Below are 26,105 nucleotides of genomic sequence, written 5' to 3'. Positions count from 1 at the left end.
ACTTTTGTTAATGGGTCTTTTATAATAAGTCAGAATGTGAACTTACTTATTTACAGTGCAATATGTATACATTACATGCAGGCATGTGTGCGTTAGTGTGTGTGTGCGCGCGCGCGCACACACACACACACACACACACACACACACACCAGATGTTAGAAAAACATGTTAACAGATCAGGTCATTCTTTCCTAAGAGAAAGTATATTTGGATGTCAGATTAAGATCAGATGCAGAATGATCTTCAGAACAAAGATCATTGCACTCATGAGTGCCCCTCGGTATAAATCTGCAGGTGCCCAGAGGATTCTTATTGCCTAATCAAAGCTTCCTCATTGCTTCTTTGTCTATATTCTGTTGTCTATATTTGACCTGTTGATCTTAAGCAAGGTTACAATAACCATAGCTTTTCTTACTTCTCTCCACTAGTATTTCAGAGATATACTTTTTCTATTCAATGGAGACTTGGAAGATGCTCTAGCCTCCTGACAGCATATTTACAAACCATCTCTTAGAATATATTGCTTCTGACATTTAGAACTTGTATATCAATGATTTTACATTACCTGCAGTTTTGGTGATTAGTCTCTTCTAATTTACAGTTTGAAAGAACACATTATCTGTAAAATTTTAAAAATGAATATGAGAGGGCTGGGGTTGTGGCTCAGTGGTAGAGTGCTTGCCTTGCATGTGTGAGGCACTGAGCTCAATCCTCAGCACCACATAAAAGAATAAATAAATAGTTATTTTTAAAAATGAATATGAGATATTTCTGCTACTAGGAAATTTTTTATCCAATGAGAGAAATAAGACATTAGACAGTGTAGGTACAGATGACATAAAATACAGATATAAAGAAAGTAGGGACAGAAAGCACTTTGACAGGCACTAGAGAAATGAGAAACCATAATTCAGTTTATCTTGATTAGAAGAGGAAGCCATCACCAGTATTAAGAGTAATTGTAATGCACCAATAAAAATTTTTTTAAAAATGAATAGATAGCTGGGCATGGTTTCACACACCTGTAATCCTAGCAACTCAGGAGGCTGATGCAGGAGGACTGCAAGTTCAAAAGTAGCCTCAGCAACTTAGCAAAGCCCTAAGAAATTCAGTGAGACCTGTCTAAATAAAATACAAAAAAGGGCTGGGGATGTAGCTTAGTGGTTAAGTGCCCCTGAGTTCAATCCCCAGTACCAAAAAAAGAAAGAAAGAAAGCAACTTTCCAGATAGAAAGAGAAGTGTGGTTGATGGCATAAAAAAAGAAAGCATGAGACATACTTGGTGAATAATGAATGAAACCAAAATAACACAGTGGCTTCCAATCTTTTCAAATCCAAGGCTCCCTTTTAATAACATTAAAATATTATCATTCATTCATTCATAGGAGCTTTTATACACACAAACACACACACACACACACACACACACACACACACACACACACATATATATATATATTTGGTGGTGCTGGGGATTGAACCCAGGGATTTGTGCATGCAAGGCAAGTACTCCATCAACTGAAATATATTCCTAGCCCTTGATTTTTTTTCATTTTTCATTTTTTTATTTGTTTTAATTAGTTATACATGACAGTAGAATGCATTTATGCACTTTGATATATCATATCATACACAGATGGGATATAATTTTCCATTTTTCTAAGTGTACACATTGTAGAAGCACACTGGTCATGTATATATATATATTGTTATATGTATTTATATATATATAACAATAATGTCTGTTTTGTTCTACTATCCTTCCAATCATCACATCCCCTCTCCTCCCCTCACTTCCCTCTACCTCTTAGTTATCTAAGGTAAATCTATTCTTCTCTAGTCCCCCCCCCAACCTTGTTGTGAATTAGCATCTGCATATTAGAGAAAACAGGCCTTTAGTTTTTTAGGATTAGCTTATTTTGCTTAGCATGATAATCTCCAACTCCATCCATTTACTGGCAAATGCCATAATTTAATTCTTCTTTAAAGCTGTCATGCATAGGATCTTAATTTAAGTTTTTAGTAGCTGCTAATTGAGAAAACACATTTGTGTATGCAAATGTTAAAACATTACCACAATTAATATGGACCTTCTGGGGGTTTCATCACACAAGTATCAAGAAACCACTAATAATAAATTGATATTGAAGTGAGTAGTGGAAAGTAAACTTAGAGATATGAGTTGTAGGCTGATCAAGGAGGGTGTTAAAAGTCAGGGTAGATTTTGGAAATTAAATTGGTAAATATTTATTACCCAGTTTCACTTTGAATAGTCTTCATTTTGTATGTCAACAGAGAAGGCTGGGGAAAACTTTTCCTTTTTATAAATTTTTCCTTGATAACTTCCATTTGGTGAAATATCTATTCAGGTCAATGTTTTCACATTTTAAATATTGCATTTTTGACACCTCTCTTTTTTCTTGATTTCAATTAGCCAGAATATTTAAAGTTTTATTATCAGAAGACTGAAACAGTACTTTGTCTTGTTTTCTGATTTGACACATGCCAAAACATCTCTTGAGTCATTGGTAGTCATTGTATCTGTGACAAAGGAAGGATTTTTTTTCCTTTCTTCCTAAATCAAATGAGCAAATTGAATTATTGCCTTTTAAAAATGTGATGAGAGAGAAATGAAAGTGACTTACTAGGAGAAAAGTTAGGTGATGAAGGGCTTTTATGAAGGCCTTCATAAACGATTTTTCAAAAACCCCATTCTACTGAAATTACTATTTTCAATGTTGACAAAAATTTTTACTTATAAAATAAATGAATATTTTCAACTCTTAACACGCCTCATGTGTCAGAGGGTTTGTTGGCAAAGTAATCATTTAGTGCTGAAACTCTTTCTTTGCATTTATCATTTTATTTTCAGGTAGATATGTTTTGTTCCAATTGCACATTGTTTGACTCCTTATGTACATGCTCTTCCACCCACACCATATATTCGGCATGTCAGAGTTCTGTTTTTTGTTCCAGTAATTTCTTCGTCTGCATGGCCTGGGTGAGCTCATTCTTAGTCCTGTCTTTACTGACTTTCCACTCTAGTGCTCTACTATTAATATACACATCAGCCTACACCCCCTACTAAGCTACTGAACCAAATATTTTAAGTGCTTACTCTATATCTCCCACCCAGACGAATTTCCAAGTCAGCATGACCTTCTACTCCATAAACCCAAATCCTCTTTGTTTAACTTGACATGACAATTCAGCCAGAATCTTTAGTAGCATTTTTAACTTACTTTCATCTTCAACCCTTGTCCAGGGTACTCGTCAAAGTCTCTCAGCTGTACTTATAAATACATGACTCATTATTCATCCTATTTCCATTGCTCCTGCCCAGACTTAGTTTGGTTGTCATCCTTGATTTTTGGCCCTCTAACAATTCTCTATTATACCTTAAGAATCATCTTTCTTAAGCAATTATAATCAATTATGTTTTTTCCTTTTCTTTTCAAAGTAAAGTCTAAACTCGTTAGCCTTAACACCCAAGGCCCTCTGGGGTCTTGCTCCTGATTTTTGCAACAATATCTCTTACCATTCCTTTCTTCAAACAACTCTAAATCCAGTTTTCAAAATGCCTTTTTCTCAGTTTCCAGCCTTTTGCTCTGTTTTCCCTTCTTGGAGGCCTGTCTGTTCTCTTGCATCTTCCCCTGGCTGGCCCCTTAGGAGCTATCAAGAATCACATTATCCAGCACTTCCTTGGGAAGATTCCACTGACTCTTCCATGTCCACCTTGCATTTGTCAACCATAACACTATCACTCTGAGTTAAAATTGTGTTCTGCTTTTCTTTCTGTCCCACCAGAATGTAAGTGTTAAAGGCAGAAAAGGAATCTTTGTAATCTTTATGCTTAGTTGTGAGCATAATGCTTCACTTCAATTAAGTGTTTAAAAATGACTTATAGAAATTTAAAGTATGGAATTGATACAAAAAGAACTATTCTGCCTTAGATCATTAAAACATCAAATCATGTTCATAAGTCATCAAACATGTGGTGATTACATGCATTATAGTGAAGCTACTCTATGCTCCTCAAAGTTCATAATTGTGTATGAAAATTTGTACCTTGTGTCTAGAGGTGCTCAGGTAGAGAAGGTAGAGAAACATAACCCATAGGTAATTTACCAGAAATTATCCAGAGAACCTAGCAGATCATACAAGCATCTCTTTACTATGTATGTCTTTTAATTTGTTTTAAGCATTAACAATTGTATTTTTCAGGAATTATCAGGTAAGTCACTTGAAGGGAAAGGTATTTTTATACCACTTGTTAAACACAATTAACAATCATTCATCACATCTCTGTGTGAAGACTTTCCATTTTGATATCAGCTCAAATGTACTGTTTGCCAGATCAATATCACCATGAGGAATTTTTTCTCAGCATTCCCGTCTTTATTTCAGTATAAGGTGATGGAATTATATTACAGTTAATGGAGGAAAAAACACTGCACTTCTGTACTAAGCATGTTCTAGTTGGTTTAACCTTGTGCATTTATCAGAGAGAAGCCCTCTGAAGGTGGAGAAAATGTAGATTATCTGAGTTCCATTCTATTAGATGGAAATGTGCTTTTTGTTATAGATATTGGGAATTGGGTAAGTTTTAAGGTATTTCAACAAAATTAGACTTTTTTAATATAATGAAAGTGTCTATTCATTTCAAGACATTAATAACCCCAAAATGCAAATACAAAAAGATGAAGAGTGAGGAGAAGTGAATATAATCATGTAAATATAAACAGAATTTCTGTTTTTAATAAAAGAATAAATGAATTACCTATTAATTTGGTAAAGATGTTAAAACCACTCAGAGGTTAGCATAAAACAAAGACCTAAAGTGAAAAAATACAGCATAGTTATGCCAGATATTTATTACAAAGCACTTTCTTTAGAAAGTTATAAAAGTGACCAAGAAAAGTATAGAGACAAATAAATATATTCTTTTTTTTAAACATCAGAAATTTATTTGTTGCTCAAAACATTACATTGATCTTGACATATCATATACCATATATTTGTTTCAAATGGGGTATGAATTCTTATTATTCCCGGTGTACAGATTGCAGAATCACGTTGATTATACAGCCATGTTTATACATACTGCCAAACAAGTGTCTGTTGTATTCTGCTGCCCTTCCTACCCCCTACCTATCCCCCCTACCCTCCCCTTCTCTCCCCTCCCCTCCCTCTACCCCACCTACCAAAACTCATTTCTCTCACTCTCTCTTATTTTCTTTCCTCTCCTTCGCCTCACATCATCTTATATGTATTTTTGTATAATAATTCGGGTCTCCTTCCCTCTTCCGTGCAATTCCCCCTCTCTCTCCCATTCCCTCCCACCTCTCGTCCCTGTTTGATGGTAATAATCTTCTGCTCTTCCTCCCTGCTCTGTTTTGAGTTGCCCCCCCTTATATCAAAGAAGACATTCGGCATTTGTTTTTAAGGGATTGGCTGACTTCACTTAGCATAATCTGCTCTAATGCCATCCATTTCCCTGCAAATGCCATGATTTTGTTGTTTTTTATTGCTGAGTAATATTCCATTGTGTATATATACCACATTTTTTAATCCATTCATCTGTTGAAGGGCATCTAGGTTGGTTTCATAGTCTAGGTATTGTGAATTGTGCTGCTATGAACATTGATGACGCTGTATCCCTGTAGTATTCGCTTTGTAGGTCTTTTGGGAATAGTCCGAGAAAGGGAATAGCTGGGTCAAATGGTGGTTCCATTCCCAGCTTTCGAGGAATCTCCATACTGATTTCCAAATTGGTTGCACCAGTTTACAGTCCCACTAGCAATGCACCAGTGTACCCTTTTCCCCACATCCTCGCCATCACTTATTGTTGTTTGACTTCATAATGGCTGCCTTTCTTACTGGGGTGAGATGGTACCTTAGAGTGGTTTTAATTTGCATTTCTCTGACTGCTAACAATGGTGAGCATTTTTTCATGTATTTGCTGATTGATTGTATGTCCTCCTCTGAGAAGTGTCTGTTCAAATCCTTGGCCCATTTGTTGATTGGGTTGTTTATTTTCTTATTGTTTAATTTTTTGAGTTCTTTGTATACTCTGGAGATTAGGGCTCTATCTGAGGTGTGAGGGGTAAAAATTTGTTCCCAGGATGTAGGCTTCCTATTTACCTCTCTTATTGTTTCTCTTGCTGAGAAAAAACTCTTTAGTTTGAGAATGTCCCATTTGTTGATTCTTGATTTTAACTCTTGTGCTACAGGTGTCCTATTAAGGAATTTGGAGCCCGCCCCATGAGGTGGAGATTAGAGCCAACTTTTTCTTCTATTAGACTCAGAGTTTCTGGTTTGATTCCTATCTCCTTAATCCATTTTAAGTTAACTCTTGTGCATGGTGAGAGACAGAGATTCAATTTCATTTTGTTGCATATGGTTTTCCAGTTCTCCCAGCACCATTTGTTGAAGATGCTATCCTTTCTCCATTGCATGCTTTTATCAACTTTGTCTAATATAAGGTAATAGTAATTTTATGGACTGGTCTCTGTGTCCTCTATTCTGTACCATTGGTCCACCAGCCTGTTTTGGTACCAGTACCATGCTGTTTTTGTTACTATTGCTCTGTAGTAAAGTTTGAAATCTGCTGTCACTATACCTCCTGATTTACACTTCCTGCTTAGAATTGCTTTTGCTATTCTGGGTCTCCTATTTTTCCAGATGAATTTCATGATTGCTTTTTCTATTTTGGTGAGAAATACCATTGGGATTTTGATTGGCATTTCATTGGATTTGTTGCTGATATACAGGAATGCCTTTGATTTATGCATGTTGATTTTATATCCTGCCACTTTGCTGAATTCATTAACTAGCTCTAGAAGTTTCTGGGTAGAACCTTTTGGTCTGCTAGGTATAGGATCATGTCAACTGCAAACAGTGCTAATTTAAGTTCCTCTTTTCCTATCTTTATGCCTTTAATTTATTTTGTCTGTCTAATTGCTCCGGCCAGTGTTTTGAGAAATATGTTGAACAGAAGTGGTGAGAGAGAGCATCCCTGTCTTGTTCCAGATTTTAGAGGGAATGTCTTCAATTTTTCTCCATTTATACTGATGTTTGCCTGAGGCTTAGCATAGATAGATTTTACAATGTCAAGGTAACTTCCTGTTATCCCTAGTTTTTCTAACGTTTTGAACATAAAGGGATGCTGTACTTTGTCAAATGCTTTCTCTGCGTCGGTGGAGATGATCATATGGTTCTTATCTTTAAGTCTATTGATGAGGTGAATAACATTTATTGATTTCCGTATGTTGAACCAGCCTTGCATCCCAGGGATGAATCCTACTTGATCATGGTGCACAAACTTTTTGATATGTTTTTGTATCGGATTTGCCAGAATTTTATTGAGGATTTTTGCATCTATGTTCCTTAGAGATATTGGTCTGTAGTTTTCTTTCTTTGAAGTGTCTGTCTGGTTTCGGAATCAGGGTGATATTGGCCTCATAGAATTAATTCGGAAGAGCTCCCTCTTTTTCTATTTCCTGAAATAGCTTGAAAAGTATTGGTATTAACTCTTCTTTAAAGGTTTTGTAAAACTCTGCTGTATCCCCATCTGGTCCTGGGCTTTTCTTGGTTGGTAGTCTTTTGATGGCTTCTTCTATTTCCTCCTTTGATATTGGTCTGTGTAAGTTGTGTGTATCTTCTTGACTCAATCCGGGTAAATCATATAACTTAAGAAATTTATCGATGTCTTCACTATCTTCTATTTTATTGGAATATAAGGTTTCAAAATAATTTCTGATTATCTTCTGTATTTCTGTGATGTCTGTTGTGATATTGCCTTTTTCATCCCGTATGCTGGTAATTTGAGTTCTCTCTCTTCTTCTCTTCTTTAGCTTGGCTAAGGGTTTGTCAATCTTATTTATTTTTTCAAAGAACCAACTTTTAGTTTTGTCAACTTTTTCAATTGTTTCTTTTGTTTCAATTTCAGTGATTTCAGCTCTGATTTTAATTATTTCTTGTCTTCTACTACATTCGCTGTTGTTTTGCTCTTCTTTTTCTAGGGTTTTGAGATGAAGTATGAGATCATTTATTTGTTGGTTTTTTCTTTTTTCTTTTTTTTTTTTTTTTTGCAGAATGAACTCCAAGCAATAAATTTTCCTCTTAAAACTGCTTTCATTGTGTCCCGTAGAATCCGATATGTTGGGTCTGTGTGTTCATTTATCTCTAAGAATTTTTTGATTTCCTCCTTTATGTCTTCTGTAACTCATTGATCATTCAGTAACATATTGTTAATTCTCCAATGATGCAGGATTTTTCCTTCCTTCTTTTGTTGATTTCCATCTTCATTCCATTATGGTTGGATAGGGTGCATGGTATTATCTCCACTCCTTTATAATTTCTAAGAGTTGCCCTATGGCATAATATATGGTCTATTTTTGAGAAGGTTCCATGTGCTGCTGAGAAAAAAAGTATATTTGCTTGATGATGGTTGATATATTCTATATATGTCGGTTAAGTCTAGGTTATTGATTGTTTTATTGAGTTCTATGGTTTCTTTATTCAACTTTTGTTTGGAAGATCTGTCTAATGGTGAGAGAGGTGTGTTGAAGTCCCCCATAATTATTGTGTTGTGGTCTATTTGTCTCTTGAACTTGAGGAGAGTTTGTTTTAAGAACATAGCTGTGCCGTTGTTTGGTGCATAAATATTGATAATTGTTATGTCTTGTTGGTGAATGGTTCCCTTTAACAGTATATAGTGTCCTTCTTTATCCCTTTTGATTTACTTAGGTTTGAAGTTAATTTAATCGATATGAGCTTGGCCACTCCTGCTTGTTTCCGAGGACCATGTGAGTGGTATGATTTTTCCCAGCCTTTCACCTTCAGCCTGTGTATGTCTTTTCCTATCAGATGAGTCTCCTGAAGGCAGCATATTGTTGGATCTGTTTTTTTTAATCCAGGTTACTAGCCTATGTCGCTTAATTGGTGAGTTTAAGCCATTAACGTTTAGGGTTACTATTGATATATGGTTTGTACTTCCAGACATGTTTATTTATTTATTTATTTTATTTGGCTTGTTTTTCCTCTTTGATTATTTTTTCCCCTTTACTGAGTTGCTTCATACTGTTGGTTTTGGAAGTTGTTTTTCATTTCCTCTTCTTGTAGTGTTTTGCCCAAAATGCTTTGCAGTGCTGGTTTTCTGGCTGCGAATTCTTTTAACTTTTGTTTATCGTGAAATATTTTAATTTCATTGTCAAACCTGAAGCTTAGTTTTGCTGGATACAATATTCTTGGTTGGAATCCATTATTTTTCAGCGTTTGAAATACGTTGTTCCAGGATCATCTCATTTTCAGCGTTTGTGATGAAAAATCAGCCATTAACCTAATTGGTTTACCCCTGAATGTAATCTGCCTCCTTTCTCTTGTAGCTTTTAATATTCTCTCCTTGTTCTGTATGTTGGATAACTTCATAATAATGTGTCTTGGAGTTGGTCTATTAAGGTTTTTTATGTTTGGAGTCCTGTAGGCTTCCATAATTTGGCAATCCGTTCCATTTTTCATATCTGGAAAGTTTTCTAAAATTATTTCATTCAACAGATTGCTCATTCATTTGGTTTGAACCTCTAAACCTTCCTCCATCCCAATGACTCTTAAGTTTGGTTTTTTTATGATATCCTATATCTCTTGGATGTTTTGCTCGTGGTTTCTTACCAGCCTTTCTGTGTTGACTAGACTCTTTTCCAGTTGATATTCTTTGTCTTTATTATCTGATGTTCTGACTTCTACTTTATCTAGTCTACTTATAATACTCTCATTAGAGTTCTTGATTTGGTTTATGGTTTCCTGCATTTCTAGGATTACTGTTTGATTTTTTTTTTAAATCTCTATCTCCTGGTAGAGTTGATTTTTTTGCTTCTTGAATCTGTTTATTTAATTCATTTTCAAAGTATTCTTTCATTGTTTGGATTTGCTGTCTAAAGACTTCTTTAAGATTCCATTCCATCTGAGTCAGGTATGCCTTGAGCTCTTTATCTGACCATTTTTCTGATGCCTCTAGGTTCTCCTGTAAATTTAAGCTATCCTGCATTGTTTGTAATCCTTTTTTCCCTTGTTTTTTCATGGTGCTCATGTTACTTTCCAACTCTATTTCTGTTTTCTCCTATAATTTTTTTTTTTTATCTCTTGGGGATCTCTCTTTTGTGATGGGAGACTATGTCTGGAGATGTTGGGCTTTATTGTAATTTAAAGCAAATTCATTTGTTTCATAAAAGGCATACGCAATCTGTGGTTTGGTTTTAAAACTTTGTGTTTAGGTCGGGTGCTGAGATGGTATGGAGGTTGGTATGTCTTAGTTACTTTGGAAGATTGCTCTACTGAAGGGGGATATTAACAGGTGAATGGACCAGGGTATTAGGTGGTGGCTAGGGACTTAGGAGTCCTATATACAGCCTCGAAACATTCACCTACTTGCAATTAGAAAATTACACATAATGAAAGTTATAATGCTTGTGATGAATGGTAGGGGAAGGGGAAGGAAAAAGTCCTTAAGGAGAAAGAGGGAGACCAAAATAGGTAGAATACATGGAAATGGTAAGAAAAATAAAAATTGAGAAGAGACAAAAAAAAAAAAAAAAAGATAAATGCAGTCTTAGAGTTCTGTTTTCTTCTCTTCCAGTAGGTGAAGTTGTGCCCTCCAAGCCGAACTTCTGCCCTCCATATGCAGGGAACAATCCCTATGCAGTGGCTCCTCTTCCCCTACTGGGCGGCTCTCCAATCCTGGCCGCCCAGGGCCATTTCTGGTCTCCAGGCCATTACCTCCTTCTCCTGCCAGCCAGGCCCCACTCACTGGTGGGTTTCTCCACAGATCTAGTTACTTGCAGCCCCCTGGGAAAGCAACTGTTAGCCATTCGCCCAGACCCCAAGGTTGTGGAGCCGGTGATTTGGGGGCCATCAGCTTATTTTGCCTGGTCCCTTTCGGTAGCCATGCCCCGGGAGCTGGTGGAAAAAAAAAAACCTTGGTGTCACCTCTGGTGGTAGGGGAAGTTGGAGGTCAGGTGTCCCCTCTGTTTCCCTGGGCTCCTACAAGCACGCCCTCGGATATCTGGGGATAGATTATTGAGTTTTCCCAGCTGTATGGGGCTGGTGAGATGGGAGTCACACACCTGTTGAAGCTGATTTCGCTGGGAAGGGATCCCGACCGCCGAACTCTGGTGACCTCGGCTCTCTCTAATGGTGGATTCCCTTGCTGGTATGTCCGATGGGGGGGGGTGGTGAGTCTGGTCTGTCTCTGGTCTGTCTCGCTTCAGTTCTCGGTCCGCTGTCTCCTGGAGGCTTGGTTCGTAGCCTCTTCCAAGGGTCCAGTTTCTCTGCCGAGATGCCTCCATCTGTCTTTAAGCCGCTCACGGTCTCCAGCACTGCTGAATCGCCTCCGTCTGCAGGCTGCCAGACAGTCAGCAAGCACCTCTGAGCGCGTGGCTGGGATTCGCCCGAGTCTGAGCAAGCAGCTGCCTGGGGGAGCCCAAACTCCCGCCTAGGTCTCATTCAGCCGAATTTTGCTGGGAGTTTCTCAGCAGGCAGAGTCCAATTGTTCTGAGGTCTCACTCTGTCCACGTGGCTGAGGAGGTGTAGGGATCGCTGCCTCCCCACCTACTGTCATGTTTCCAAAAAAATATATTCTTGGAGAGTACAATGAACAATGTGTTAATGTTTTAATACGTCTAATTAGTTTAAACTCTCTACAAGACTGCCGTTTTATATATTTACATACATGAAGTACATGATTTTTTTTTATATAAAATAATGTGAAATATGTTTTCTGGAAAATGTATATTCCCAATCACTTATTTTTATCTTTTGAATTTTACTGCCATTAATAACATACTTTAGCTGTATTATACAGGTTGTATAATTGTTGAAAAATGTCCCCTGACACATAATTTTTATTTCACTGTGTTTTACAATAGAGACTTCCTATTGGGCTGATTAGTGGCCTTCATAGGAATATTATTCTAATAAGCAATTCTGTTATAGGAGCCATTCATAGACTAATAATAAATATCTCCATAGTGCTCCATGATATGCATAATTATCCATTTGAGTCTTATAGCAACTTATTGAATTAGTTATAACTATCAGTGTGATTTTACCCATGAAAAAATTTAGATTCAGTCATATCAAATAACTTGCCCAAAGTGGCATTTATCAAGTGATAGAACCAAGACTTCTTTTCTCCAAAACTATTTGTAATGTAAGAAGAACAGCTATAGACAGGTTAATACTTGCTTCCCTTTAGGAAGTCTTCCTTTTCACAAGTTAGGCAAATTCATTACTATAAATTTTATCAGAGAATTAATGTTCCATTTCTGTAAATATTCAATTGACAAGATTTTGTGTTCGAGATTTATTGTGTTGATACTCAGTTTTGTTTCTAAAAGACACATTATATATAGACATGTACTTTAAGGTGAGTTTAAGTCATATTAAAATAAAGTACTGTGAAAACCGCATGCCAAATTTTTATTGGCTGGTTATGTAGGGAGTCTTTCTGCACCTGAATAAATCAGAATTCTTGGAAGCCAACAACAACAAAACAGTTATTTATAAAAACAAACAAACAAAAACTCTATTTTAAAAAAGGGGGGGGGAAATTAGTGGGAGATCAATAGGGAGTCATTGAATAGAAACTAGAGAACAAACTTGGAATATGGTAGAAACTGAGGCATAAATTAGCATGACAAACACACCCTTTGGATTCCTCTATCACTTGGTGCCTCCACCAGGCACTACTGCTGTCAAGATTTAATAACAGTATATTTTGTCTTTGCTTTACTAACCCTGATTTACTAATTCTGATCCAAAGTACCTTATCCAGAGGCCAGACCCTAGCCATAAGCCCAGGGAAGCAGAGCTTTTAGCCAACTTCCTTTGTGGAAAGGTGGGGCACATGCTTTCACCAAACTGCAACCAGGGTGATCTGTACTGCACAGAGGAAGAAAGGAAGGAAGTTAGACAATGAAGAGCCCATTCCCCAAGAGGAAAACTGCTGCTGTAATATCCCTAGTTGTAACATGCTCTAGAGTTCTTTGCAGTCCCACTGAGGTTAATGAGTTCTCAAGAGAGAGCATCAGCCTTCCTGATGTTCACATGAGATGGGACCATCTTGAGTGTGTGAGAGAAGATAGCCTTCAGCTTTGATAATTCCTTGAAATGTCTAATGTAGTCAAGACATTAATTTATTTTGCTCTTAGTATCAAATAAATTAAGTTTTGCTTTAATTTTACTTTTGAATTGAGTAATTTCAATGAATTGAGTGGATTTCAATGGATTTTTTAGGTAAAACAGTCATTAGTCAAAGAGCTTTAAAGAAAGTGGTTGATGTTTATATCAAAACACATTTTCCTCCTAAAATTTAATAAAATATTTCATCCACTTTCTTGTTTCTACTACAATCACATACAAATAATCTCCAAATTTATATTTCTAGCCCAGATAACTCCCTATCCTAATTCACATGCTCAACTGCTATCTAGATATTTGTGAGGTTCCTCAAACATATCCATATTTACTATTTTCTCCCTATCCTGTTTCTTCTCCTTTATCTCAGCAGTGCTGCCACCACTATAGAATTCAGGTGAAGATGCTGATACATGTATTTGAGTTCTTCTTCACACTTACATACAATTAGTTGCCAAATCTCTTTGATTTTGCATTTTAAATATCTCTCTGATGTATCTCCTTCTTTCAATTCCTTCATATCAATTTAAGATAAGACTGTCATCATCTTTCATCTGATTGCCAACTGCTTTCCCTAATTTGAGTACTTGCTCCATGAATCCACTTTCCTCATAGCTACTAAGAATCTTCCTAAAACACATGTAGGCCATGTCTCTCCCATTGCTACTGATTGACATACAAGACCCTCCAAACTTCAACCCCAGTCTACATCTCCAGAGACATCTTTGCTTCTCCCTCTCTTAAGTTCTTCAGTGCTGAACAGATGCTATTCTTCAAAGAAATGGGAAAAGATGAAAAAAGAACTACAACCACTAAGTCAAAACACATTTTGCCTTTTGCTGCCATTCTCTCTCTGCCACCAAAACCAGACAAGGGCCTGAAAGAGGGTGAAAGATCAGAGCATTTGTGCATACACAAATATGCACAACTCTAAATCACATAGATGTTTAAATTAAGATAGGATTAAAAAATGTGAAGAGAGAACCTATAGAATCAGAAATTTTTTGCCACCTGTACCTCAGATAGAATATTAATCTCTAGGATATACAAAGAACTAAAAATCTTAACACCACAAAACAAATAACCCACTCAATAAATGGGCAAAGGAACTGAACAGGCACTTCACAGAAAAAGAAATACAGTCAGTCAACAAATATATGAAAAATTTTTCAACATCTCTAGCATTTAGGAAAATGCAAATTAAAACTACACTGAGATTCCATCTCATTCCAGTCAGAATGACAAATATCAAGAATGCAAGTAACAATAAATATCGGCGAGGATATAGAGACAAAATTTCACTCATACATTGCTAGTGGGACTGCAGATTAGTGCAACCACTCTGGAAGGTGGTATGGAAATTCTCTAGAAAAGTCAGAATGGAACCACCATTTGACCCAGTTATCCCACTCCTTGGCATATACCCAAAGGACTTAAAATCAGCAAACTACAGTGTCACTGCCACATTAATGTTTATAGCAGCTCAATTCATAATAGTTAAATTATGGAATAAGCCTAGTTACATTTCAATAGATGAATGGATAAGAAAATGTGGTACATTTATATAATGTAATACTATTCAGCTATAAAGAAAAATGAAATGATGGGATTTGCAGGTAAATGGATGGGACTGGAGACTCTTATGCTAAGTGAAATAAGCCAATCCCAAAGAACAAAAGGCCAAATGTTTTTTTTTTTTTTTCTGACAGGTGGATGCTAAATCACAATAGGTGAAAGTGGGTAGGGAAAATAGAAGTACTCTGGATTAGACAAAGGGGAATTAATGAAGGGAGGTTGAATGGCAATAGGAAAGATAGTAAAATGAATCAAACATTACTTTCCTATGTGCATCTATGAATATATGACCAATGTAATTCCACAATATGTACAACCAGAAGAATGGGAAATAATACTCCTTATATGCATAATATGTCAAAATACATTCTACTGTCATGTATAACTAATAAGAACAAATTTTAAAAGTATAAAATAAAAAAAATTGACCCCAAACTTCTGGAATCTATGATATATAAGCATTGCTAGAAATTTAGATATACCACAATTGAGGGCACTGGTTTTATAAACTAAAACCAATTTATGTTTAAATTCCCCACAATTGAGATTACTCAACAAACTGAATATCACTCAGCTCTTAGTCTTTTAGGAAGCTTTGCCTGGCCTGCCTCTGATTGACTGGTATGCTCCCTCTTAGCTTTCTCATCACTGCTCCCCTATGCTTGTCTCTCCTGTTGAGTGGTGAGCTTCTGTTAAGGGTGAAGATTGATCTTCATCTTCATAACCCCAGCATTTTAACAAGGTGTCTGGCACACATATGGGTCTCAATAAATGGGTATTGCAAGAATGAGAGATGAGTGATTGATGAGTTCCTGATTTTAGGAAAAATTATATTAATATTTGAAACCCTAATTATATCTGTTTTTAAACTTCTATGTATTTTCTACATTTTTTACATAAGTGATCATTTCATTTTAAAATTGTTTTGTAGGTTTTAGAAACTTACATATTGATGATCAGATAACTCTCATTCAGTACTCTTGGATGAGCTTAATGGTGTTTGGACTAGGATGGAGATCCTACAAACATGTCAGTGGGCAGATGTTATATTTTGCACCTGATCTAATACTAAATGAGTAAGTAGTAAATATTGTTGTCTTGTTATCATCACAAGTGTGTTTGCAACATAATTTTCAAAATTAAATTTCAGTAAATGACTATACATTTATTATCTTAAATAATGGAATTTCCTTAAGTATTTTTCAGAATTACTTCAGGATACAACTTGATAATACAGTCTTAATAAAAATCATATCATTTGTATCAGTAATTTGATATTTTTTCTTTTTGTTTCAATATTTATTATTGTCTCAAATAAAAATTTTAAATTCTTCAAAATTATGCCGAGAAATAGGCTTTAAAGACAACATCAAGTATTTACTTTATAAAGTTAAAATTTCATCCCTTAGTATAATGAAGATAATGAAATAAATTAGAAATATTTTTTAAAGTATTGACTTAACTTCAAAAAGTAAAAACATCTTTTTTCTTATAGGAAAACTGGGCTTGTAATTTATTTTAAAAACTGAAAAGATAAATATTTAATTTGCCTTATTATACATAAATAATCAATTAATTTTCTACATATGACCAAATTAAAAATCTTTTCATCGCAATACTTATGATGTTCTAATGGTGAATGATGACTTACAAGTATTTAAATTAGTAACTTATACCTTGTGTAAGTTTTCATAGTTTATGGTCATTTTCATATTTCATTCTGTTTTATCTTACAAGTCCTTGATTATAAGAAATTAGCATCCTTCATTGTATAGTTCAAGAAACCAAGGCATAGGTTAAGGGTCATGTTTTGCTCATATGCAGAAGTTAGAGAGGAAAAAGAAAAACAAAGTTGGAGGTAGATCTCCTAAAAATGAAGGGGAGATCAATAGAGAAAAGGGATCCAGATGTGAGAGATACAGAGGGAGGAAGGAAATGCTGGGGATCTATATTGGCCAAATTATATTAGTAGATTTATGTCTGTACAAACAGATAACAGCAAATCTCATCAATATGTACAACTATAATGAACACACACACACACACCCTGCTAAAGAATCAGGATTAATCTCAACTCTTTTGAGTCAAAACCTAGTATCTTTTTCACTGTTCCTGTTAGCATAATTTGATTGATGTGAACATTATAAAATAGCACAGGGTTAAAAAATAAATGTCCTCAACCTTCAGAATTGGTGTTTGAGCTTATGAATTATTATATGCTTGCTAACATTCTCTTTTATCCTCTATGTCACCATACATTTCCCCTAGAAAAGGTCACAGAGTGGTAACTTTCTGCAAACTAAGGCAATTCTCATGTGAATTATACACAAAATTATGTGTATACACACACATATACACACACACAGAGATATGCTTTCATAGAAAAAAATCAACAGTAAATAAAGCAATTCTGATCATTCTTTGCCTGCACATTCTCAAATTCTACAATTTTGCTTTCCTTTCTTGGTTTAGGTATTTAAAATTTTATTATAAAAGAAACAATATTAATTTTGGTCTATGTGCATCTAATAGGATTTTCTAATTTTAAAATATCATAACGCCAAATATTTAGTATTGTACTGTAAAAAAACTTAAAGATGTTGAAAACTCCAAATATTTATTGCTTATTAAAAAATATTAGTCATAATCAATAATATGAGAAATAATTGTCAAAATCATATTCTCTGATATATTACATGAACTGGCAGAAACACTGTTTTTTTTTCACCTATTACTTTTTCTTTTATGTGTCATGTGTGGTGCAAGGCAGCGGATGAAGGAGTTGTCCTTCTATTCTTTATGCCTTACCATGTGGCAGATCCCACAGGAATTTGTCAAGCTTCAAATTAGCCATGAAGAATTCCTCTGTATGAAAGTATTGCTACTTCTTAATACAAGTGAGTACGAGTAACTTAATAAATGATATTTAGTTTCTTAACTTTAAATTCATTAGGAAGGTCTCAAACAATATCATATAATATATATGAGGTATAAATCTTAGATTGCAACTGTAAAGGAACAATATCTAATATATTGTCATAGACATTAATAAAATGACTTCATCTTTTGTCATATCTTACCTACCATTATAATATAGAATGAGCTAACCAATTTGTTTATTTTAGATAAAATATGATTAGATTTGTTTATGTTCACCTAATTTAATATTGTACTCTGATTAACATTACATAAATACAACCTATGCTTCCTTTTATAACCACTCACAAAAGTATTTACTATATATAAAATATACAAAAAATCTATTTTGTATGTAACTATTCTCCTTATATCAAGATAGACTAACCATTGCAACAAATAGATATGAAATTCAGCAGCTTAGTACATTCACACTGTGTTTTGTCGTTCACACACACACAGTCCAGTGGGGTAAGCAGAAAAACCCATGCTCCTTCCATCAAGCGGCTCCACCTTTCTGTGGCTTGGAGTGCACCATTGCTTCTGACTAGAAATGAGAACTGAGTGAGCAAATTTGGAGGTATGATTTGAAAGTGTCATGCACCATTTCCACCTCCATTCCATGGTCCACCTGCCTGCAGCAAAAGCTGGGACATGCTGCCTGGCTGGATGCCCTGGAGCCAGAAGGAATGACATGAACCCGAGTATTGGTCACCAAAGAAAGGGCAAATATCAACTTCATTTTTTCTCATACACAAAGAATACATTAGCCTCTACCTCAGTAGATTCCTAAGGGGGTGTGGGTAGGGAAAATTAAAAAAAAAATAATGGTAAAAGAGCTGTTTACACTTTTCTGTGCCCTTTCAATGCACAGGGATGTTCAACTCTCAAATGTACAAATCTATGCTTCCTTATTGGAAGTGATTAGAAGAGAACCACAGGGAGCTAAGGCCTTTGGTTGAGCTGCACCAAGTGTCTTTCTCAGCAGCATTTTTGCAGTGACTTCCTTCTAGTGGCACAAATATCAATTGGCTGGGAGAATAAATTGGCAAAATTATTATAAATCCATCTTTGAATCTAGAAGGATAAATAGATAAGAAGTATAAACATATGAGGGAAAACAAACTAGTAGAAATATAAATTATTTTCAAATATCAGATAGGAAATAACTTTGTAAAATTAAATCCAGTGGTAAAAGTGTCAATGAAAAAGTTTCAATGATATGATGTTTTAAAAGTTTAACCTCTTATTTGCCTCTAAAAATTAAAATACAGATCTCCAGGAACAGATGACTGATTAAAATGCATATATTTACTATTGTTCCCCACAAAACTACACTTAATCTTAGTAAGTGGATTTACCAAGAAAATATCAAGAAAAATGTTTTATATTCATATTCAAGAGTGAGGGAGATACAGGATTGTTTGGAAACCTTAGAGAGGTGTCCAAGTTTGAAAAAAAATGGTAATATGAAGAAACTTGAAAGAAGAGTTTATAGATGAACACATATTATTTACATATATATGTCATACAGGAATTTTCACCTGAGCAAAAACTGCATATTGCTGTCACCTGTCCAGAGACCTGTTTATATTCAGAATCTGAGCATTTGGAAACTCAAAGTTGAATAATTAACTTCTTGGTTACCCTTTGGCTTGTATGTGTGATGTTCTTCTCAGATAAGAGTGGACTTCAAGGTCTGATTGGAATGCAAAAGATAAATAGTAGTTTTTAAGAAGTATTTTCCTTCTTGCTGAGCACACACATTTACCTTTAAACCAAGATAATTTCTTTATAAAAAATATTATTAAGGGTCAAGATCATGGATGTATAGTAACATAAATTAAGAGATTTTGTTATTTTTCTTTCAGTAATGGATATAGCTACAGGAAAAGCAGATGGCACACTTAAAGTTGAACATTTGTTTGTAGGAAAAGTATAGCTAAAGGAAAAAAAATGAAGCAAGGAGGAAATTGGTACTGGTTGTAAACAAAAATAACCAACACGGTTTGGGTACCATTATGAAAACACAAATAACTGGGACAGAAGCAGACTTCAAATGGATCAGCAAGCTTTCTTGTATTCCACAGCAGAGTCAATCAGTCAGGCACAGGAGGGCTCATTTTCTGGGTACAAAAATGGCACACCAGTTACAGAAGGAGTCTGAGTTTTATAGTTCACAATGAGGGTGAATTTATCATTAGAGACTGAGACAGAATGTGTCCTTTGGGCAGTCAGGTAAAAAGTTGTAAAAAGTCTGAAACTCATCATCACTGGGCAAAGTTCAGAACTCAGCGTTCACTGCTTATCTTCTTCCTCCGGGACCCCGCTGTTACCCAGAGCTTCCCTATTTCTTGGATTTTCCATCTTCCAGGACTCATGGGCAATGGTAAAAGTCCAGGGCCCCGCATTTCAGTTTCAGTATCAACCTCCTCCCTTCAGGACCCATAGTGGATAGGAAGGGATGAATGTTTGCTTTTGATGCAGATGGCTGGAGATGAACCCCGGAAGGGATGAAAGTTTGCTTTCCTTCCCTGAGGGCCCATTGTTACTGGGAAAAGATTCACTTGAGAGAGGTTTAATGTTTGGCTAATGTCCCTACCTCCTCCGGAGATGAGATAAATTTTTCCCTGGGGCTGTCTTATAGGAATATTATTTTCCATAACCCTTCACTGGTGGTATAATTGCTAGAGAAATCAACCAGGGTGTCTTAGATCAGTGATAGCAGAAGGACCTAAAAGATTTATGAGAAAACAATGGTGGAATTGATAATGAAGTGAAAATACAAGAACTAGTAGTTATGCCTAAGATCTGCATACAGGAATTACAGATTTCAGAGATAAATATCCAAGTTATTAGTTGATATTGTAAGGAGAATAATTGGCATTTTCATTAAATCAAGACTAAAATGTGAATAACAGTTTTCACACTCAGTACCTAATATTGTTCCATAAATGTTGAAACAATGCAATGAATTGTGAGGCAGAAATGAGAGCTACAACTATTGGAAATGAAAATGAAATATTTGAATGTTATATTTTTGAATACCAAGAAAATCAAGATTATCCACCAAAAATTGCTTGAATTAAAAATAGACTACAACTAGGTGTCTGCATCTAAGAGTAATATTCAAATGTTAATAGCTTTCTCCCGATATCAGCAGATAGGCATTAGAAAATTTAGTAAAGCAATGTTAAAATGACAAAAACAGAAAAAGACAGCTTATCTGGGAATAATTTTAATGAAAAATATTTGAGATTTGCATGAAGAAGAAATTTCAAAGAAACCCAATCATTTGTTAAAAAATAAAAAAGAACCAGAGTACATTTATAAACCAAATCAAACCATGTATTTGAGGTAGGATGGTAGAATAAATTCTGGTGATTTTCTGAGTAAATGCTGACTAAGTTAAATTCATAATACAGGTCTGAAACAGGTAAGCTGAAATGTTCTTTAATTTGCCTAGTTGGTCTTATATTCTTTCAGAATTAGAAGTTTCCATATACTGATGTTATCCATACCACTGTCTTTTCCCTACTTGAGGTGGTTTTATTAGAATTACATATAAAAGAAATCATCTAGCTCAGAAATGTATAAGTTGTTAGTGTTATCCTTTTAACATAACTGCCACTTGTAATTATCTTCCTACAGTTCCTTTGGAAGGACTAAGAAGCCAAAGCCAGTTTGAAGACATGAGATCAAGCTACATTAGAGAGCTCATCAAAGCAATTGGTTTGAGGCAGAAAGGAGTTGTCTCTAGTTCCCAGCGTTTCTATCAACTTACAAAACTTCTGGATAGCTTGCATGATGTAAGTATTTTGCTCCCCAGGATATCAGTACTTGTTCTCTAGATTTATCTAACTTTTTAAATGTTAAATCTAAATTTTACTTGATATGTTTTCATCAAATTTGTATTTGTGCTCCTGGTGTAAAGAGTTCTGATATCATACTGTTCTGAATTTATATTGGGCTTTTTTTTTCATTTTCAGTGTAGATCACTGAAATAGCCCTTTATTAGTATTTATATAACCTAAGAGTAATTTAATGGCTGGTAGGAATTAGGATACATTTCCCAGAATATGTTCTAAAATATTTTGCTTAAAACTAGCAAAGTTTTTTATATAGGTAATAAAAGCAAAAGTATGGATGTAGAAAATAATAATCTACCATTGATGAATTCTAAATAACGTGGCTGTTGGGAAATCAGGCACTATATAGCAAGAGCTAAAATCTGCATGCTTTTCAAGGTTTTATTTTTCAGAATTTATCTTAAAGACATAATTAGGCAAGAATTTAAGTTTTTAAATTCTTTCTGGATTTTTTTTTCTCTGCTGTGATGAACAACCCAAAAATGTCCAACACCAGAACTGGATTATTAAAACAAAACATATGTGGTTAGTCAAGACATATTGAATAGAAGTTTTTATTGCTGCAATGCTCAGAAACCACATTAAAATGACAGTTAAGCCGTAAAAAAAGGCTATCTACTCACCAGGTCAACTTTTGAGTCCTTACTTCTGAATATGAATAGATTACCAAGAGTGTGAGCTATTCAAGTGAAGCCTCTAAAATGCAAAGCAGACAACTAAATAAGCAGGAAAAAAGCAGCTTGAAGGAACAAACATCAGTACAGACAACAAAAGAACACTTTTAAGCCCCTCAGAGAAATAAGAATGATATATTGTCTAAGAAAGGAGAATATTAAAAAATGAACATTGAGCAAGAAAAATGCTTTTGGATGATTAAATATAGAGAAGAAATTAAAAATTCAACAAGAGGGATAAAATATAAACTCTCAGAAAATAATTTAAAAATTAATTCAAGAAAAATTAGGAGAGAGAGCAAATTTAAGGAATTAATCTAGGGATTTCCACCCCCAATTAATAGGAATTTCCAGAATTCAGATAAGAGAAAAATCAAAAGAGGAAATTACATAATAATCAAAGTTACTGGAACTGCAGAATATGAGCTTTCTAACTCTATGGGCATGGTGTACAGGCACTGCATACTTGAACAAGGGTACATTATTATAAAATGTGAATTCAGAATATCAGATATGAGGAGACTATCCTAAATATACTAGAGATCAAAAGAAAAAGTCACAAATTCTCCACATTAAGAATGACATTGGACTTCTCAAAAGCAACACTGGAAGCCAGAAGATGGAACAATGCATGAGAAATGCCTCTAGAATTTTGATGGAAAAGAAAAATTATTAAAGAATTAGATTTCAAGCCAATTCACCAAACGAGGCAATGATAATATAAAAGTAGTATTTCTACTCATGCAGTCTCAGAGTTTATGTCAAATATAACCTGTCTTGAGAACTACCACAGAATGTGTCACAGCAAAACAATAAGCCAAAGAAGTACAGGATCCAACCCAAGAGTGATGCCAAAGATGCCCTAGTAATTGTACAGAGCAGTCTAGATAGGAACAGCAAGACAAAGTATTCTGGGATACCAGCTTCAGGAATCATTATTGGGAGACCGCCGGTAGGCATAACCATAGCAAGGTGAATTTTTTCATTGCTATCAGGAAAATTTGACTATGGCTTTGTACCAATATGAAGAGACAAAGCAAACAAGAATACTACGGAATTAGCTCTTACAACTTAAAAACAAGCCATGTAAAGAAGGAAATGTAATCCAGAAGGGAAACAATACAAATCTTTGTAATATAACTGCTGGAAACTGATTTAGCCAAATATTGAAATGTATGCAGAGAATGGGGAGAAGAGAAAATATAGTTGAGGAGCAGAGTATGTAGTATAAGAGAACTAAATCCTCAATTTTCATAGCACGACCTCAATAATGTCAGAATGAAAAGAAAATGTTTATTTGAGATACAGATATAAATGTCAAAAGACACAGATTTTAAAAATACAGAAAGTTAGTTGTGTCTGGGGAACTGAAATAAGAAGTGCATCAGGGAACTGAGAAATTTTGTTGCTGCTGCTGCTGTTGTTTTTGTTATAAACCTTGAAGTTCTTTTTAACTTTCAAAATCACATACATGAGTTACTTTAATAAAAATTAAAATTTGATTAAAATGTTGAGTTATTGATATAAAAACATCAACATATAATTATGTGAAAAAGCCAGATTGACAAATAGAATTTATGTCATAATTTCAGTTAAAAAATATATGTGTAATATTGTCAATAGGCTTATGTATGCATATATATATATATATATATATATATATATATATATAGAAAAAACTTGAAACTGTTTTGAAGCTGAAATGTTCACTTTGGTTATTTTGTGGAAACATGGATAAATTTCATTCCTTTAAATCTTTCCTTAGTATTAGAATGTCGCATCAAAATGATACTTGCGCATTCTAGACAATGATGGGAATTATTTTCAGTTTGGAAGGAAGAAAGTCTTGACAAGTATTTCTATTGTTAGAAATATAAGTTATGTTTGCATAGCATACAAATCTACTTATTTATTTATTTTTTTACATTTCCTACCCATTTGTTAAACTGACAGCTTGTCAAACAACTTCATCTATACTGCTTGAACACATTTATCCAGTCCCGGGCACTGAGTGTTGAATTTCCAGAAATGATGTCTGAAGTTATTGCTGCACAGTTACCCAAGATCTTGGCAGGGATGGTGAAACCTCTTCTCTTTCATAAAAAGTGAATGTCAGTTTTCTTTCAAAAAAATTAAATCTGTGGTATGTCATTGTTTTGGTTAGGGTTATGAGGTCTTTAGTTTTTATATTCTTCTGAACGCCTTACATTTATAACATATCATATTGTGTAAATTTTTGAAAAAAAAACGTGAGATTCTAACTTTCCTTTGTTAAGCATCATTCAAATTTTAAAAGTGTCTTGTGTACCCATAGTTTCTTTTAGAGTTTTTAAGACTGAAAGATTGTTGAAGTAAATTATGTCTTATCCATATTATTTCATACCATTTAGGTGAGACTTTTTAACTTTTGCATCAAACAAATCTTCTACTTTAGAAAAAAAATTCACATGTAATAATAAAAATCTATTATATATACTACTTACGGATAACTCACTTTACCTTCCTAGTTATGTTTAGAGAAATGAATCTTTAAATGGCAGGCAAACTTTAAACAAAAAATTTATAATCTTAACTAGATTTTCAAAAATTTTTAATGGAAAAAAATATAGAAATGGAGTATAAAACCAAAAATGGATTGATGTTTCTCAAATTAGGCAAAACAACTCACATGTTAAGATCATTGTCCAGGCCAGAAATATGGATCTCTAGTAAAGAAATTAATATGTAGCCATGTTGTAGTAACAGTATTGGGGCTTTTGTTGGCTTTTTATTAAATATTTTGGGGGAGAGAATTGTCCTCAAATAAAATATTGCAATTAGAAAATAGAGGTCAGAAGATTTTTGTGACCTAATTCCAATCCTTATCATTGGTGACATGCAGAAAGTCACTCGATCTTACTGATTTTCAATTTCCTGATCTTTAAAAGTAAAATGTAAGAATATCTTTCCTGCCAAATGCTTCTTTTGGCCAGAGTTTCTCATTAACATCTTCTCAAACCAAAGATAGAAGGAAGGGAAGGAGAAAAGGAGGAAAGAAGCTTAAAAGAAGAAAGGGATAAATATATACATATATATATATATTTTTTTTTTCCTTCCCTCCATTATTCAAACATTTGAGGATGGTGTTTTTCAGTGAAATATAATAGATGATTCTCAGGTTGAAAAATTTTGTGAGTGCCTCTGATCCAAATCTAAAGGATACTTCAGGAAATAGATGAATCTCAGGTTGTGAGCTTCTGACCCAATTCTGTGAGAGCTGCTTCAGGAATTACTAGTTAATGGCTTAAAACAGTACACCCAATTACAAAAACTAGAAAGCACACAATTCACATTGCTACTTGAATTGAAAATATTCCTTTGGAAGACAAACAAGAGTAATTTTGTCTGTGGTGAATCACTGGAGATACTTTTTTTACAAAAGAAAAATATATAAAAGAAAATATATACATATATGTATATATACACACACACATATGTATGTGTATATATACATATATATATTTGGTACTTGGTATATGTACCAGCTGTTCATTAGACCTATCTGGCCCATAGAATGTGTACATATACCAAGTTCCTACTGATGGTGAAATGCAATCAAAATCAATTATTTCCTTTTATAAAGTAATTTATATCAATTTTAGGCATATATATATGTATGTGCAAAATTTTCAACAACAGATTTTTTTCCTAAGTTTCTTCAAAAGTGAAAATATTGCTCTTACAAATAAAACCTATCTTCTTGTGTAAATTAATAATTGCTAATGTGAATATTAAACTTTAAAAATATAGAAAAAATTTCTATATGTAAGTTTCTGATTTCTGAATGCATTTTAATTATCCCATTTCTTCAACTGATAAATACAGTTTACCAAGGGACA

The 26,105-nt window shown here is 34.4% G+C and overlaps 1 protein-coding gene across 1 annotated transcript in view; it reads left to right on the top strand.

Annotated features, from left to right (window-relative positions):
• The window catches only part of Pgr (progesterone receptor), a 74,813-nt gene extending 48,914 nt beyond the window's left edge, over window positions 1-25,899 (top strand). The window contains exons 5-8 of the mRNA XM_026392494.2: window positions 15,700-15,844; window positions 17,535-17,665; window positions 21,336-21,493; window positions 24,181-25,899. Coding sequence (XP_026248279.2) covers window positions 15,700-15,844; window positions 17,535-17,665; window positions 21,336-21,493; window positions 24,181-24,336 — 590 coding nt within the window. The 3' untranslated portion in view covers window positions 24,337-25,899. The remainder of the gene's footprint in view (window positions 1-15,699; window positions 15,845-17,534; window positions 17,666-21,335; window positions 21,494-24,180) is intronic.
• The last annotated feature ends 206 nt before the right edge of the window (window positions 25,900-26,105 follow it).

The sequence above is a fragment of the Urocitellus parryii genome, chromosome 4 (genome assembly GCF_045843805.1).
Source record: "Urocitellus parryii isolate mUroPar1 chromosome 4, mUroPar1.hap1, whole genome shotgun sequence".
Classification (NCBI taxonomy): Eukaryota; Metazoa; Chordata; class Mammalia; order Rodentia; family Sciuridae; genus Urocitellus; species Urocitellus parryii.
The sequence above is the reverse complement of the archived record's forward strand: the minus strand, read 5'-3'. Positions and strand labels throughout refer to the sequence as shown.